Source organism: Mastigoproctus giganteus, chromosome 10, assembly GCF_048544385.1.
Source record: "Mastigoproctus giganteus isolate SK-2022 chromosome 10, ASM4854438v1, whole genome shotgun sequence".
Classification (NCBI taxonomy): Eukaryota; Metazoa; Arthropoda; class Arachnida; order Uropygi; family Thelyphonidae; genus Mastigoproctus; species Mastigoproctus giganteus.
This window is the reverse complement of record NC_143584.1, coordinates 18,101,764-18,119,524: the sequence shown is the minus strand read 5'-3', so window position 1 is coordinate 18,119,524 and position 17,761 is coordinate 18,101,764. Positions and strand designations below refer to the sequence as shown.

The following is a 17,761-nucleotide window of genomic DNA, read 5'->3' as shown; positions in this document are numbered from 1 at the left end:
TTAGTCAGCAAGTGGTTGATTGCTGGAACAAGCTTCCATCTGTCATTGCAGAAGTTGACAGCTTAAATAAATTCAAGGCAGAATTAGATAAACTTTCGGAGTGAATAGGAAGGGTTGTTTTTTTTTTTTTTGGCTGATGCTGTATAAGCATGCTTTCTTGCATCATATGCCTCTGCTAATGCTAATCAAACGTGTTGTTACCAGAATTTGACAAGTTCAGTGTTTTAAAAGTAATGTTTATATTAAATAATAGTAGTATTACACCCATCTAATTTGTATTGGCATGGTGCAAAGGAAATAGAGTATATTCAGATCAAGGAATCTTCACTGTGATCATGAACATAGTTGTTTTTGCATCCAAAACTTGCTGTTGACATGAGTAAAATGCAATGTCCAGATCCGATACATGCAGAATATGTTAAGAATCTAAAAACAATCATGGAATTGACCAAAACTAAATACCTAAAATTTATATGAAATTGTCGGAAGACTGGACATTAGTTCTGGGATGAATACTGTGGTAGAAACAATATACCACAGGAGAGAGAGGGATCAACACCTGTTGAGAAATTCTGAGAATACTTTCATTCTACTTCAAGATTAACTCATATCAGATCACACAATCTGTGGAATTGGAAAATTTAGTTTTGGTACCCTTATGTTAACTACTCGTTTAAACCAGAAATCGAAACAAGATTCCAGTGGCGTTTGAATCAACATGATTGGATTATAGAGAACAATATTTTCTGGTAAATTGAGATCTGTACTTCTGGTACAGAAGGAAGGCCTAGAGGTGATGGGCTAGCATGTGTTGCCTCTATAAGATGGTGGAATGGAATAGTGGTGAGAAATGTTTCCCATGGCTTGCATTGGGTCCGATGTGTCTGAAAAGGCAACAAGACTGCTGCATCTTTAAGAATTTTGTTACACCTTGTAATGATTCAAATAAATAAATTAAATTTACTTTTCATACTAAGTGACAACTATATAAGGTCAGGGGAGTTTACAAGATAGAAAGAATATAAAAGAGAATAACAGTATTTAATAATCATGTGAGCTTGAACTATGACCACTCAAATAAGTTTTTTTTTTTTTTTTTTTTTTTACAGCCTCACTGGCTGTATTTTAATATGAAATGTGTATATTTTCAGTATTTAAAGACTAATACACAAGGCATAATATGATATGGGTTTAAATTAACTATATAATATCGGTGTAGATACACCATAGTTTACTCATAAACTTAACTACATATGTAGTGTAAAGGCATTGTTTAATTTTATCTCATTGTGGCTACCTTCACAACGAGATACCAGGTATTTCACTGCTTCGAATAAATAATGCTTTTCTAGTAGAGGAGACTACTGTTATTTATTCTAAGTGGGCATCTCCCATATTGTGGAATTAACTTCGCAACTGTGATGGCATGTTTGCATTATCAGAGTACCTGCCCACCCAAGTAAGCCAACAAGCTTCCAAATGGTGCTGTCTGGGTGGTGGTGGTGCCCACTGAGAATAAATACCAGTAGTTTCCTCTACTAGAGGAGCGTTATTTATTCGAAGCAGTGCAATACCTGGTATCTCATTGTGAAAGTAGCCACAATATGAGATAAAATTAAACGATGTCTTTACACTACGTATGTAGTTCAATTTGTGAGTAAACTATGATGTATCTACACTGATATTATATAGTATATTTTCAGTGAAATTAATTTTTAGTGCAGTGCAGACTTTAAAAAACATCCTGTTTTTTTTTTTCTCCTGCTTTTTCGGAAAAAATATTTTTCTTCCTATTCTTGTCAAGAATTCCTGCTTTTTTTGCCTGTTTTTGTCCAAAAAATCCTTTTCCTCCTGCTTAAAGTTTCCTCTAAGCAGAAGGAAAACTTTTTTTTTTCAAAAAAAAAAAGGGAGGTTTTTTAAAGGCTACACTAGAAATTAAATTTCACTGACAATATATATATATTTTATATTAAAATCCAAAAGTCAAAAGTTGGCAGCTATGATCAAGGTATATATAGAAAAGCAAGTAACCACTTCTTCAATGAGTTAAGTTTTTCGGCTGGTCTGAAAAATTATAATTTTATATAGCATCAAGTTCATTCAACTAATTCATGTCAAAAATAAGTAAAAACACATTTTTATTTATTATATTTTTGGAATTTATTTTATTGCCATTACTTTTCAAATAATCTTGTAGAAGGGAATATCATGTTTTCTATTCTTTGTTTTTAATAGATGACGACACCATCCAGCAATTCCAACAGTCCCAACTCCTCATCTCCCAGCACACCAACTACTTCACATCCAGTTACCTTTGAAACACAGTTTAAACTGTTTGCAAAGTTTGGTGACACTAAAAGTACAGGAGATGCAATAACATTGTCAAACAGTGACAAATGGTTCAAGCAAGCCAAGGTAATTGATGGGAAGAAAATCACCACAACTGATACTGGAATTTACTTCAAACAGGCCTCTAAGTAAGTGTTGATAATTTTATCACACCATAATTGTTAATTTCTCTCTTATATGTTATCATTTAGGATGATATTGTAAAATGATAGTATTCAATGTGCCTATAAGGAAAATGTGTCATCCGTACAATGAACACTGCTGCCACCCTCACTCTTCATAAAAACTTAGATAAAAAGAGAAATATATTCGATGGTTGCTAAGAGGGAGCATAAAGGATTTTTGGACAGAAAATCCAGTGTCAAAAGAAATTTGACACTGGACTCTTGATTTACAAAATTGTACATCAATGTATAAATCCTGTACTTACCTACGAAGCACAAATCTGGTCCCTTACTATGGTGCAAGATAAAGAAAATTACAAGTAGGACAAAGAGTTAGAAATGTTCTCTGTCATGCAAAGATAGTTCGAAATGCAGAATTGTGGAAAAGAACTGATATAAAGGACGTTATAGTGGAAACAAAGCATCTAAAGTGGAAATGGGCAGGTCATATTATGAGAAAAGTAGATAATAGAAGGAATAAAGCTGCAATTGAATGGATACCACTGGAAGGACAAAGAAACAGAGGTCGACGGGGGAAAAAAAAAAAAAAAAAACTTTGGTGACACTGAAAGTACAGGAGATGCAATAACATTGTCAAACAGTGACAAATGGTTCAAGCAAGCCAAGGTATCATCTAGGACAGGGGTGGGCAACAGCCGGCCCGCGTGCCACATCTGGCCCGCCATGATGTTGAATCCGGCCCCCTCGGTAAATGCATAAATATAGAAAATCCATACCGGACTACACTCGCCGTAAATGTTCGGTTCAATCGGGAATCGCGGCCAGTACAACAGTAACCAAGTGATTCTACGCAGTGTCAGAGTTATTTCCTAATTATTATTGTAGCATTGATCGAACGAAGTTCCTTTGGGTTTGACTTCTTATTGAAAAAAATAATATTGGTGCAAGATATTTTATGTTTTATGCCTTTTCTAATTATTACAATTTTTAATTTAATATAATTTATAGCCCATAAAATGAGCCAATTAAAAAAAAAAAAATTGATGCCGAATGCTGCATTTTCAATGATAATTGGACATTCAGATATTTAATTGCAAATATAGATGATAAAGCTGTTTGTTTGGTTTGTAACGAAACTATTTCCGTTTTTAAAGAATATAATCTAAAAAGGCATTTTTCAAAAAAAAAACATTTCGTAAAATATAAGCTATTTTCACCGGAACAAATGAAAATTGAAGCAGAAAATTTAAAATGTGGTTTGCGTAAGCAACAAAATACTTTGAAAATTTTGTCAAAACAGATAGAGCTCTGACAAATTTAAATATTGTATTTACTTTTTTTAAAAATACATTAATAATTTGGTAATTCAAGTAATATAACATTTTTTTAGGTTCTGATTTTTTTATTAAGTCGTTTAATCTATTCTGGCCCGCATCATGATGCGAAAATTTCATTCGGCCCGCTGACGAAAAAAGTTGCCCACCCCTGATCTAGGATGATATTGTAAAATGATAGTATTCAATGTGCCTATAAGGAAAATGTGTGAAAAAAAAGATGGTGCAACAAGTTGAAGTTTGCAGGAAGAAACTGGCCAACCATGACACAGGACAGAAAAAGACGGAAGATTTTGGGAGAAGCCTTGTCCCAGCAGTGGGATAGTAATGGCTAAGAAGAAGATGTCAATCTTACAAACTTTTCCATGACTCTAAAACATCAGTTTTTAAAGTAAAATTGAGAAGAATGAAATATTTTGCTTTTTATGTACTGTATTTAAGAGTCAGCAATTTAACATATTTAAAATACAGGTAACCTTCGTATAACATGGTAGTTTTATTCCTACAAAATCTCATGTAATGCGAAACAGTCTTATATGGGACTAAGAACCAGTACAAAAGGGGGGGGGGGGTTAAGTTCCAAAGCTAACAAAAATACACTTTTTTTTTTAACACTATCGGAAACTTAATTTTTATAGTAGTAATAACTTAAATAGTAATAACTGAACAAACGTCTAACCTTACAAACTGTGAGATAATGTACGTTCATTTAATTTTCTTCCTCTTTATCACTGCTAAGCACAATCTCTTCTGTAGCATCTAGATTTCGTATACGTTTATGCTCTTTTAAAAAGTCATGAACTGCACTCTTTGAAGTCGCAATCATTTTTTATGATCTCAAACAAGCACAAGTTCAATAGCACAGAACTAACCCAGGGATCTCCCAACAAAATACAATGGACTCCCGCTTTACATGATACATGAAAATCATCAGAATATTTTCCAGTTAGCAAAATAAAAATAAATTTATGCTTGCATATGTGGCTTAATTAATACATACTGTAATATGTACATACTAATTGATATTTCTGCTCACTGACTTTTTTTTATTTTGTTGTAAAATTTAAAACAGCAAAAATGTTAAGCAATTAATAACAAAGAACATGGCACGCACAAGTTGCGACAAACACTATAAGGAATAATGAGTTTCTGAAAATTTTAAATTTATTTATGATTGAATATTTCATGGAGGGGGACATGCATTTCACCATAATAATGTGAAAACCCCACAGAATTCCAGCTATCGGTACTATAGCAAATGCAAGAAGATCGTTTACTACCCATTTATAATTGATTACACTAAAAGAAAAACCAATCAACTGGAAAGTGCAAATTGTTTTATGGTAGTGACCCCCAGAAAATGTATTTAGAAAATTATCACTAGGTGATAATGACTAGTGAGTCAACAGCAAGGATTCATAAATAGGAATGGAAATGTTGAAAATTACATCTAACATGACAGCATGGCTTTTCCAGCACAAAGCTCAAATACCATGTTATGTGAGATTTCCAGCAATTCTCAAACCATGTTGTAGAAGTACCAGTGTTGTGTGAGGATTGCTGCAATTTATCAATCGTGTTCTTTATCAATACATGAAATGTATTGACAAATGTATTTATCAATACATTTCACCAAAAATATATTTTTGGTGAAATGTATTTTTAAGCACATTTCACACTCATAATGAAAGTGCCAAATACCAATAGTATTTTCTGTTAGTGATTTCTGTTTAGATTAGTTTAATTTATGCCTGGATAAACTGTTTGCTATTCTTTTCATATTTTTGGTGCATAACATGTAGCTTTTTTGATAATTTTAATGATAGCTGTATAAGGTTGAGCTTCCATTGCAGTTTAACTTGTAGAAATGGATTGGGGAGAAAGGGTTACTCTGAAATTTCTTTTTCTGTTTAAATTATATGGTACAAACCATTCTCTGTACACAACTCCAGAGCTTTAAATTTGTTGTTACAAGGTGTGGCAAATCAAGCTCCTGGATTGGTGCTGTTGTAGTCATGTTCAATGAGTTTGAAAATAAATGGAAGTGGTATGTTGTAGTTTGAACTTCCTTCAACAGATGATGATATAGAGATTGACCAGTAGGCTGACAGATTGCAAGCAACAACCAGTTTTGCTAGTAGCATTAACATTCAATGACACAATTTTGCAACAGAAACTTATGAAATGTTAAAAACTGTTAATGGCGATGAAATGTTTAGTGAATCCAGTGTGTTTGATTGGTATAAGTGGTTCAAAGATGGACATGAGGATCTTCACAATGGCCTAAGAAGTGGGGCTCCATCCACGACTCGAAATAAGGACGGAGTTGCAAAAGTTCGGGAAATAATGAAAAGAGATCATTTAACCCTCAGAATGATGGCTGATGAGTTGGATATGAAGGAGATGATTCGTTAAATTCTGCATGAGGATTTAGGGAAAGGAAGGTCTAAGGTCTGTGCAAAATTTGTGCAGAAAATTTTGCTTTGCTCATCTACAAGGATGAGCAGAAGCAAGTGTCATCGTGAGAAGACTTCATATACACTTGTCAAGGTGGTCATAATTTCCTTGACTGTACTGTCACTGGAGATGAGTGTTTCAGAGCATGCAGTGGACTCCAGAATCATCACCAAGGTCCAGGGATCAATACAATGCGGATCATGTTTTTCAACAAAGCATTGACTTGACTTTCCCCCTCAGGTACAAAGTCAAAGAATTTGTACCTGACGGGGAGCATGTCAATTCTTTGTTCTATGTACTAGTGCTTCAGACTACTGAACCCCATTTCCTGTGTTAGGCCGCAATTTTGAGAAATGATAACCTAGTATAGGCAGTTTTGCATGGATTAATGGTTTGCTGCGAATATGCCATGATTTGGCACATTTGCTTTAACAAGAGCTGGACAACTGAGCTCAAAATCTCACATTTTGAGAAAATAGTTATATTTTGAATTCTTGCTCCTGCATGCCAAATACTGTACACTTGTAAGAGATGAAATATTTATTTATTTATTTTTGATTAAAGCAACATGCTATTTTAGATGCAGAAAATATTATATTTATCCATATATTACTTTTCAGTAAAATATTTTATTGCTTTGTAGTCACAACAGCTATATACTATTTTCAAACTTTTAGGAACAAGAAGACACTGGTTATAAAAGATTATAAACAGTTTCTTGATGTCATTTCCAAGAATAAGAAAGCTGATGTTGAAGAGATTCAAATGAAACTTACCAATTGTGGACCTCCTGCAACTACAAAGACTACAGTAATATATTTCTTATATTATGAATACCTTTTTTTAGTAATTATTTCTTATTAATTCATATGCTTTTATGCCACAACTTTCACATTTTGGCTACCTACAAAATTATAGCAAGGATTTTTGGCCCACCACAAGAATTTAAGTTGTATATTTTAAGTTTATTCGAGCAGCATTAGATGTCTTCCCCAGATTACAGGATTTCAACATATGGTAGTTATGCTGCCAGCTTTTACTGAAAAATGAAGGTATTCCATTGATTGCATTATAAAAAAAAATTCTAACACTTTTTTTTTTCCCCCCCCCATTTCAGATACTTTCTTAATACATTCGCTTTCTCCAATTTCTTCGATATCTATATGAAACTTGACCTAAGTCAATAGAAAATATCAATATACTATTTTATAAATTAATGAGCAGGTTCAACAGAAACATGTTCTGGGCATAATATTGCATTATTTGTCTAGTAGATTGATTGATATATATATATATATATATATATATATATATATATATTGTGAGATAGCAGTTGAAGTTTAACATTGACAAATGCAAGGTACTGCATATGGTAGCAATAATCTCAGGTTAACATATCAACTGTGTGGTACTACATTCAGCATGGTGGAAAATGAAAAAGACCTGGGAGTATTTGTACAGTCAGATATGAAGTTCTCTGAGCGGTGCAGACAGACTGTCAGGACATCTCATTGGGTTTTGTCAATGATATGCAGGCAGGATTTTTTCTAGCAGGGATAAAGAGGCGATTATAACATTATACAAGACAATGGTTTGGCTCAATCTTGAGTATTGCATACAGGTCTAATGGCCTCATTTTAGGAAGGATGCAAATATGCTGGAATGGGTACAGAGAAGGGTAACAAGATTTGTGAAGAGGCATAAATTCAAATTAAGGAAGGATGGTTATAGGGCAGATGTGCAGAAATTTACCTTCAGCCAGAGGGTGGTTGATTGTTGGAACAAACTTCCATCTGGTGTAGAGGTGGATGGTTTGACTGAATTTAAAGGAAACATTAGATAAATTGTTAGAGCAAATGGGCAAGTAAAATGGGAAGTGTTAGTTTTTTTTTTTTGGATGATGCTTTACAAGCTTGCTTTCTTGCATCATTTACCACCACTAATATTAGTATTCTGGAACTCCATGTAGCAAACATGTTTCTGTCAAACTTGCTTATTAATTTCTATAATAATATACTGATATTATCATTTTGATGGATATCATCATTAAAAATGGGACTGAAACTATTATACAGTGAGGCACAGAGAGCTAACAGATTATAGTATATCAGATCTTATAGCTATCCAAAACTAAATCAGTGTGCAGAGAGAGTACTAATCAGAATGACAACCTGAGCCATCACCTGGCTTGCCTATTTTTAACATTGGCCTTGAATATATTTTTAGGTGGAGTTATTGTTTTCTAGAGTCATCAGTCATTGGAGATTCATCACAAGATGCAGGTGGTGTGTGACATTTCATGTTTCCAAAACATACCATAATGTGTTGATGTGTGCAGTTTGAAAGGGTTGACAGTTAGCTGAGGACGGACATGCAGACCTAGCTTGCACAGTATACTCTTCAGTTTCACTGTTGTGGAAGCAACAATATATGTAAACAGTTGATGGTTATTTGCTGAATCAACTATTTTTGTGTATAGTTCTCCAGTTCATTATTCACTAAACGATCTTTATCATGTATCATGTCTGTACAAATGTTATTGAGCTGAACTGTACAGTTGTGCTGGCTGAAAATCCCACTCCACCTGAGATTGGCTTTAATCTTATTGAAGAAGCTAACCTTTTAAGAAATCCTCCAAGCTCCAATGGAACTGAAATCCAAACCACTTTGTGGTCTGGCAAACTCATTATACTGTCATGGATGACTATGTCCATTGTAATCATTGCAGAGGACTTAAATATCAGTGTAGCTATAGTCAATTTCATCATTCAAGATGTGGTGCCACAAGGCAGTGTGTCATTGATACCATAAATATCAGTGAGAAAAAAAAATCATGTGTGAACTATCCCTGTAGCATTTGATGCAATAAAACAAAAATAGGATCTATGGATTGGGGATACAGTTTATCCAAAATCACATAACACCCATGAATAATCATTAAGTGGTTGCAATTTTATTAATGTGCACCCACTTAGTTTTTATCTTTTTACATTTTTATAAGATCTAATTTTATTTTAAGTAGAACAACAAATTTTTAAATTAAATTATTTAGGATTGGGAGCAAAAAAAAAATGCACTATATTTTTATAGGATAGCTAACCAATAAACTTAGAAAATTAAGTATTACCATTATTATGCTATTAAAGTTTATGCTATTAAATTTCAGGCTGTTGACACAGCTGGTGCAGTGAGCCGACTTACAGACCATACAAAATTTACAGGAACTCACAAGCAGAGGTTTGATGACACAGGTAAAGGTAAAGGCAAAGAGGGTCGTGTAGATCTGCCAAATGAAAGTGGTTATGTGCGTGGGTATAAAGCCCAGGGAACTTATGACAAGAGCCACTAAAGAAAACCATGCAGCACTTTGATAACTTACAGTACCTGTACAGATTACTTTGTTTGTTTTGTTATGCATTTATCATGTTTTGTTATTGTCATTTGATTCTTTAATTTCTGATGAATGTTCTAGCATTTTGTGATATACAGGGTTGACCATATGTCAGTTTATGAAGAGATAATTCACCAGCAGTAAATTACCTAAAACAGTTTGAACAATTCATTTAAATGACATAACATAATATTAACAAAGTAATGAGCATGAAATTGACTTTATGATATAAACTGTACAAATTATTTCTTGGTAAACTGACATACAGTTCCCTCTGTATTTTGATGTGCATTATACAAAAGTCTAGAGCTACTGTCAATTCTTTGCTTTCAGCTACCTGTTTTTAAGGCTTCGAGCTGAAGTTCTGCATAAAATAAGCATTTGGAATGTATATACATATTTCTTGTAAGCATATAGCAGCCCTTCATGTTATCTTTATGAAACCAATGTAGAAAGCATCTATTTGAAATAGTTCTCAGTAGTAGTCTTTAATTCATTCAGCTATTAATTCTAGATGAAATGCCTAATAATGATTCATCTAACTTCAAATTTTAAAGTAATCATAACTAGAGTCAAATTCTCATTTGTTTCTGAGTAGCAAAGCGTGTATATCCAATTGTCTACTGTAATTTGATTTTTGGATCACAGTTAGTTACTATGCAGAAAGTAATTCTTAGCATTGCCAATAAGAAAATGGAATGCACCTACAAATAAGCTTTGGATTTTGTCGTCCTTTACAAATTGTATACAGATTCTTGATCATAAGGTTCATGTTATTCCAGCATTTAGTAAGTGGAATTTGATAGTGAGTAGGTCTGGATATGAATACAGAGAATGGCAATTTGAGTGTCAAGATATTTTTATGAAAAAAAAGTCTTCTGTGTTCAGAGGACACTCCATCAGCACCCTATTTTTGATAAAACTGTATCAAAATACTTCTTTGTGTTTTAAAAGACATGTTAAACTTTTGATTTTTGTGTTCTGAGGTTGTTTAATTGACCAATTCTGAAAAAAACACTAAATATTAAGGTACTTGAGTCCTTCCTCTAATTAAAGAATCACACAGTTTCAATAATGTCAATCCCTCTTTTGTCAGGTGCATCTCACTACATGAAATTTCAAATAGTTTGAATTTGAGCTGTGAATTTTAAACATCTGTTATGGTGCACACTGCGTGGTGATTGGGATTTCTATGGTATGTCATATTATTGTGTAACCAAAAAGGTTTAAAGTAATGATTCTTATAATAGTGCTAGTCACTTAAAACACATCTTAGTCAAAAGGCTAAGAGGAATTTTTTTTTTCAAAGGTAGTACGTAGCACACAGTCAATCTTGAAATAAGCTGCCAAAATAGCATTAAAAAATATACAGTGACATTTTCCAAAAATAGACTTTTTGGTCATACAGTTTTCATTGAGAATGGTACTGTTGGGCTGTCAGATTGCTTTTCACATCATGCATATTCTTTGCAGTGGTTTACTAGTCTTTTAACTAGTATGTTATAATTAGAGCATAATTTTTAGATTAATCTTTATTTCTTCTTACTTAAAATTCAGTCCATTAAAACATACATTTCTGGATTCTGTTTTTGTGCTCTCTCCATAATTTCAGAAAGACCCTATATTACTTGAATTTTTGTTAAAATTTTCAAGTGGGAAAAAATATACTTTGACAACTAGTTTAGAAATACTTGGCTAATATTTTTAATTAAGGGGAGGAAAAATCAAAATAGCCTATCACAGGTTGTGAAAATAAGCTTTTTTTTTTTTTTAATATATATCTTATAAACATAACTAGCAAAATTCAGTTTGTTATTTTTAATACTTAGCATTAGTAGAGGCATATGATGCAAGAAAGCAAGCTTATGCAGCATCAGCCAAAAAAAAAAAAAAAAAAAAACCCCTTCCACTTCACCCCTCCGTTCGTTTGAAATACCTGTCCAGCTGAGCCTTAAATTTATTTAGGCTATCAACTTCCACAACAAGGGATGGAAGTCTGTTCCACCAACCAACTACCTGCTGGCTAAAGGCAAATTGAGAGGCACATTTTCAGTGTTTTGGATAAATGTTTTATGTGTTATTTTATACATATATTTTGTCATCTCAAGAAGGTCCTGCAGCTTTATTACTTCTAAGACTATATTTTAAGTAAAACTAGTGTAAGTGATATATATATATATACCTTGCATATATGTGCTGTCTCTCCACAAATCATTTCATGCCATCACACAACCAAACAGACAATTATAATTTGAGACTAGTAAGTAGATATTTCATTTAATCATAGCAGTTTTAAGCTGCTACTATACATATTTTATTTGGGGTTTCAGAACTAAAGGAAACTCATGTCTCTCCAACATATAGAAAGAAATGAGTTTTGTTTAGTTCTGAAATTTGTTTCTTCCTAAAATATAGATACTTTTGCTACTAAGGCTTATGCTTATACTATAACAATCTAAACTAAATGTTTTCAAAGTAATGAATGATCCAGTCCAAAATGAGATAACCTGGCTGTTTATTTGTAAACAGCTACCATGGTCTTGCTGCATTTCTTCCCCTGTTCAACGTATTTTACATCTTATTTCCTAGCTATCATGTTTCTATACTCTTTCCACGTGTTTTAAGTGACCTTTTTCTTTATAATTTTCTTTTTGATGCCCCCCATCTATTCTAAATTTTCCATTCTTGATATTCTGTATAAGCATCCTAATTTCTACTCTTTGTTGGTAGCAGTGGCTTATCTTATTTCATATAGTTAAGTAACTTTGGCTAACTTTTCATTTATTCAAGCCAGCTTTCATTCCCCAAGCTAGTTTCCCAGATCTGCCTTTCTAGGACCCACTGTATTACAAAATTAAAGTGCATATGTAACCATAAGCCATCCTCAAATATTAGTGCTTTTGAAGTTTTCAATATATTATGGTTTTTTGTAAGTGGGAAGAGGAAAGGAAGGTAACTATATATATATATATAAAATTCTGGCTGCAGTTATAACACATGCAGAATGTTATGATTGGCAGCATGGGAAGCAACCTTAAATTGCTAATAGCAGTATTTTCTGTCATCTTGACCTAGGACCTTAATGAACCAAATTCAAAAATTACAGGATTCAGTCAGTCCAGATTGGAGAGGTCAGAGACATTTTTGGGCTTTTTTCTCACTATGGCTGAATTAGTCAGCTGCTGGAAAAGGTTCTTGATTTAAAAAAAAAAAAAAAAAAAAAAAATCCTGTTTTCTTCTATCAAATCAGAAGAAAATGGTTGTTAAAAGTCAGGTGATTTTTCATCTAAGTGGATTAAAAACATCTTCACACATATATGCATCACATGGTTAATGTGTTAAGCTGTTAATAGTAGTATTAACTTCTATGAAATTGCGATAACAGAAATTACTTTATAAAAATAATTTCTATTATTACTACAATTATTGTTAATATTGCCATTTTATTTAGAGCAATTAATTTCCAAAATTTTCAGGACATTACTGGAGCTGCTTTAATGGGGGATAACCACCTTTATTAGTCTCATCTGATTTCCACCATGGATGATTTTTCTATTTATGAGTAGAACAGTCCCATTATGATCCTGGCCCAATCCTAATTCAGAACTGAATAAGAAATGCTATGGAAAATTTTACATCAGGCAGAGATAAAATTGAACATGTTATTCTCTGTTGTTACTGCAGAAGAATACAAAGGTACTGTCAGATTGGCCACCTGTGGAAGAACTGTTTATCTACCAGTGAATTCTTGGGATCTTTTCTGATCTAAGTGGGCTTAATGCCTGCCACTGCTATTACTGAAATTTAAGGTTTTTCTTATTAGTTTTATCTCAAGTATGAGATAATTGCTCTAGTTTTCCTTTTCCAAACAGAAAGAAACTAACCTTTTGTACAGAAGTAGTATTCATACAAAAACACATTGGGGTGGGGTGGGGTGGGGGGAGAAACAGAGCATTTCTTAGTGGTATGCTAGTAATCAGTTAACAGTGGGCTGATAACTTGCTGTTTCTTATGTTGTGTACTGTGGTCCCATTAATAGGCTTATACTGATGAGAGGTTTGAGAGTATTGTTATTGCACATAACTGATGGTTTTAAGATGAGCTTGATAACCATCCAAAATAAAACAAATTACTCAAGTTCATTACCCCCCTCCTGTAGCTTATCCATATTCAAGGAAGGGCACCTGGCTAAAGTTATTTGAAGTGCTCTTATCATAATCTGTTTGTAAACTGCTTTTATATGTTCATACTATATTCCATTTAAAGCTATAAAAGCACTTATTGTGATGTATATTTTAAAATTTCACAATTTTTCAATAGTCTGAAGTAGCAAGATTTCATTAGGCTGCAAACTGGAAACATTTGGTTTAAACTAACAGTGGGAAAAAAAAGATCATTTCAATACTAAAGACTGAATCATAACTATGAGACCAATTATGCCATTTCATACTGCACACACGCACATAAGCACAGCAAACGTCCAGACTGCCTCATTTGTGTTCATTAGCCACCTGGCTATTGCATGCTAAAAAAAAGTAGTAGGTAGAATGCATAAAACTCATTGGGAAGTTACTCAAAGTTCGTTATGCTGATTAGTAAACTCCCATTATTACATTATAAATGTATGTAGTCTGTCATCAGTAAGTGGTTATACTATACCAAGTGGATTTGTGTAATGATGAATTGTAAAGTGCATAGTATAAATGAAATAGTATTGTGTAAAAAATCTGCAATATATTAAATCTTTATATTTAAAACAGTGTTTTTGTCATTTCAAATTTTCTTGAAAAAGCTAACTCTGTACTCCATTAATGATATCATTCAGTTATGTTACTTTACATTTTAATTTAAAAAATGTCACTCAGAAATAAACCTTAACTGAAACAGATGCATGACAATCTAATATTATAATCAAAATCAGATGTGAATAGACGAATATTTTTGGTAAATTTTAGGATACTCAGTCCAAGCAGCCAACTTCTTGTATATCATTTTGAAAAAAGGGGAGTGGCAATCAGGTATGTGTATCTGAAATGAAAAGCAGCATAAAATGGGCTGAGCATTCAAGAACATCTTATGTATTTTTGTGTTTAAAGCGAATTATATTTGCAATTATTAATGTAAAAATGTTAAACTTTATTATTTGATAGCAGTTCTGGACTCAAAAGGAACCGTCAACAGGTAAGCCCCAAGATTCTTCTTTCTCAGCTAATAATACTGAAATCAAATATGATTTTTGAACTATACAGTTGAATCTCCCAAATCTGGCAATCTTGGGCAGTCATATTACAAGATGGGATGGAGGGGTGGGAAAATGCAAAAAAATACTGCATTTTTATCTGTCACTTACTATGCAGTGCACAGTAAGTGACAGATAGAAATCAAGAGAAATGTGTATTACACTGTTAGTAGAGTAAAAATAAAAGTGATTTCCCCTTCTAAAATATTTCATGAACAGTTGATGAAAATGACACCAAGTTTCACAAAATTACTTCATTGAAATTTGAGTTTTTTTTTTAACTCAGTGAGACTAGTTATTGACTGGTTGGTTGGATTTTATTGGCGCATTAACAACTAAGGCAATAATGTGCCAAAACCTGGTCGTTATTGACAGACTTAGCACTGCTAGCATCTGACAGTGCCACATTTTTAAATGTTTCTGTTATTATTTTTTTAAAATTTGCAAATGCAATTAAATTCTCCCATGTACTTTTTTCCCACCAGTGTTCTCCAACTGATTATACAGTATTTTCTGCTTTCATTTCAATATACTATGAATTATGAAATATTAAATTTTTGTTTGACATTTAAGAGGCATCAGGTGAGCAAAAAGCATCTACCTTTCTTCTAGGCAACTCCCATTCCCATGTGGTGTCTGTAAAATACCAGAAACAGTGTCTAATCTTGAACTTCAGTTTCACTGGCTAAATGTGAACAGCTGACAAATGCAGATGTTGCATCTGCAAGATGCTACATAGGCAGTTTGTTACAATCCAGGAGATGAGTGATCTTAAATTAAAAAAAAAAAATTATTATTATTGTTTCTCATTTATTTTTGTTTGAAACTTTTTGAGTTTATTAGATAATTAATATATCACTCTTTCAATTCAGTGAAAAAGCTGAAAATTAAATTTTTTATAATTATAACAGTAAGAAGTGTCTCACAAGTTCACATGTGAGCATTTTTTTTAAATCACGGGTATGAGTGACGGAAGGTTAAACAGTGCAGCCTTTTCCTCCATACATAGACCTGTTTGTTTCAACAGACTTTTTTTTTTTTTTTTTTTTTTAACTGCAAAGATCTGTTTGGATACTTTATTTTCTTTTCAGCCAAAAAAAAAAAAAAAAAAAAATTACCAGTGCCTTTATTCACGTCATGTATCCATTTGGTTCAAGGATTTGTCTATGGGTGATTGACTGTCTGAATAAAGGAAAATTTTTGCACATCTGTTCTATAATTATCCTCTTTCAATTCAAATTTATACCCTCTTATATACATTGCATGGTTAAGTGTAAAGATTCCCTCAATACAGTATTTAGTTTAAAACAAATTTTTAAGGCCTTGAACACCTTTCAGAGCACCACAGATGCTCATTTCCTGGCACTATAACTTGCATAACTCCAGTCTCTTTCTCTCTCAATAAATATAGTGCTTTGGGCCTTTAACCAGTCTTGTCTCTTTTCCCTATACCCTCATCAACAGGTTTACATCCTTCCTAAAATGGAATCTCCAAGCCCATATGTAATACTCAAGAACTAGCTTGAATATTACATATGGGCTTGGAGATCCCAATATGTGGTATATTACTGCTACACAGATGCAAGACCTTGCATTTTCCAGTATTAAACTTCAGCTGCCATTTCTCAACTCAGCCAAATCTTGCTGAAAAAGCATACCAATTACTGTCATTAACCACCATACTTGCCACTGTGCCTTTGATAGTAAATTGTATGGTTTAATGTCTAAGTTTGGAGCCAGTGAAATTTCCACCCTGCACAACCAGCTTTAACATGGTGAGTGGTCTAGTAGCTAAGAAGTATTTGCTGATTCTTAGATAGTTTGAGATTCATTCATTTTCCAGTGATGCAAAAAATGGATTGCCAGACCCAGGAGGTTCAACTATATTGAATTCATATTTCTTCTAAATACTTGAGACCCCCCCCCATATTTACAGTATTTTTTTTTCTTAGCTACTTTTACACACATTTTTATTAAATGCTCATTATAAAAATTTGATATTTTTATACGATTCAGAATGGTCATATCTTCACCTTAATCAAAAAGTATGCAATAAATTATAGTGCATACATGCATATTGCCATTTCCAGTTCTATCTACAAACTTTGAATCTCATATTGCAAATTTATTTACATTAAGCATAGGTATCAAGGTTTCGATATGAAAAAGGTGAAGAATATATTTTTTTAGATATTAATTGTTGAGTTTCTAGATCCTTAATAGTGATTATATTTCTGTGTAACACTATTTCAAGAGTTTCCTGCAAAAAAAAAAAACTGTTCTATCAGTGTTGGTTTAACTGCAAGGCAGATGAAGCAGCTGCTAAGTCAGTTCCCTGCACTTTTGTGGTATCTAAAATCATTTTTGTAATCTGTTATTTAATTTTTTTAATTAATTTATTTATTTTTATAGACCAAGATATTTTTCACAGCATATGCAGAAGCAGTTGTGCCTATACTTCATTTAACAAATTTTTGCACTTATGTAGTTGATAAATTAAGGGAAAAAAATAATTACATGTTTTTAATTTATGAAATTTGGCAAACATCAAAATTCATAAATTAAGGTAGTTTTAATTTTCTGGATCCACAGCTGCATCTGATTTATTTATTAATGCCAGCAGAATACAAAAATCATTCCAGAAAAGGCAAAAGTGTGCCTTTTCTGGAATGATTTGTTTTTCTGCTGGCATTAATAAATAAACTGGATACAGTTGTGCATCCAGAAAATGAAAAGCATGTAATTATGGTTTGCATTTCTATGCACAAATATCTATAATTTGTCATTTATACAGAATGTTTGTAAACCTTGTAGATCAAGGTAATATTATGTTTATTTTACTGTTAATATTAATTGCACATACAGT

At 32.8% G+C, this 17,761-nt stretch overlaps 1 protein-coding gene across 1 annotated transcript in view; it reads left to right on the top strand.

The window, feature by feature from the left end:
- ringer (tubulin polymerization-promoting protein ringmaker) overlaps positions 1 to 10,508 on the top strand; it is a 76,367-nt gene extending 65,859 nt beyond the window's left edge. The window contains exons 2-4 of the mRNA XM_090383899.1: positions 2,236 to 2,477; positions 6,943 to 7,075; positions 9,432 to 10,508. Coding sequence (XP_090240025.1) covers positions 2,236 to 2,477; positions 6,943 to 7,075; positions 9,432 to 9,614 — 558 coding nt within the window. The 3' untranslated portion in view covers positions 9,615 to 10,508. The remainder of the gene's footprint in view (positions 1 to 2,235; positions 2,478 to 6,942; positions 7,076 to 9,431) is intronic.
- The last annotated feature ends 7,253 nt before the right edge of the window (positions 10,509 to 17,761 follow it).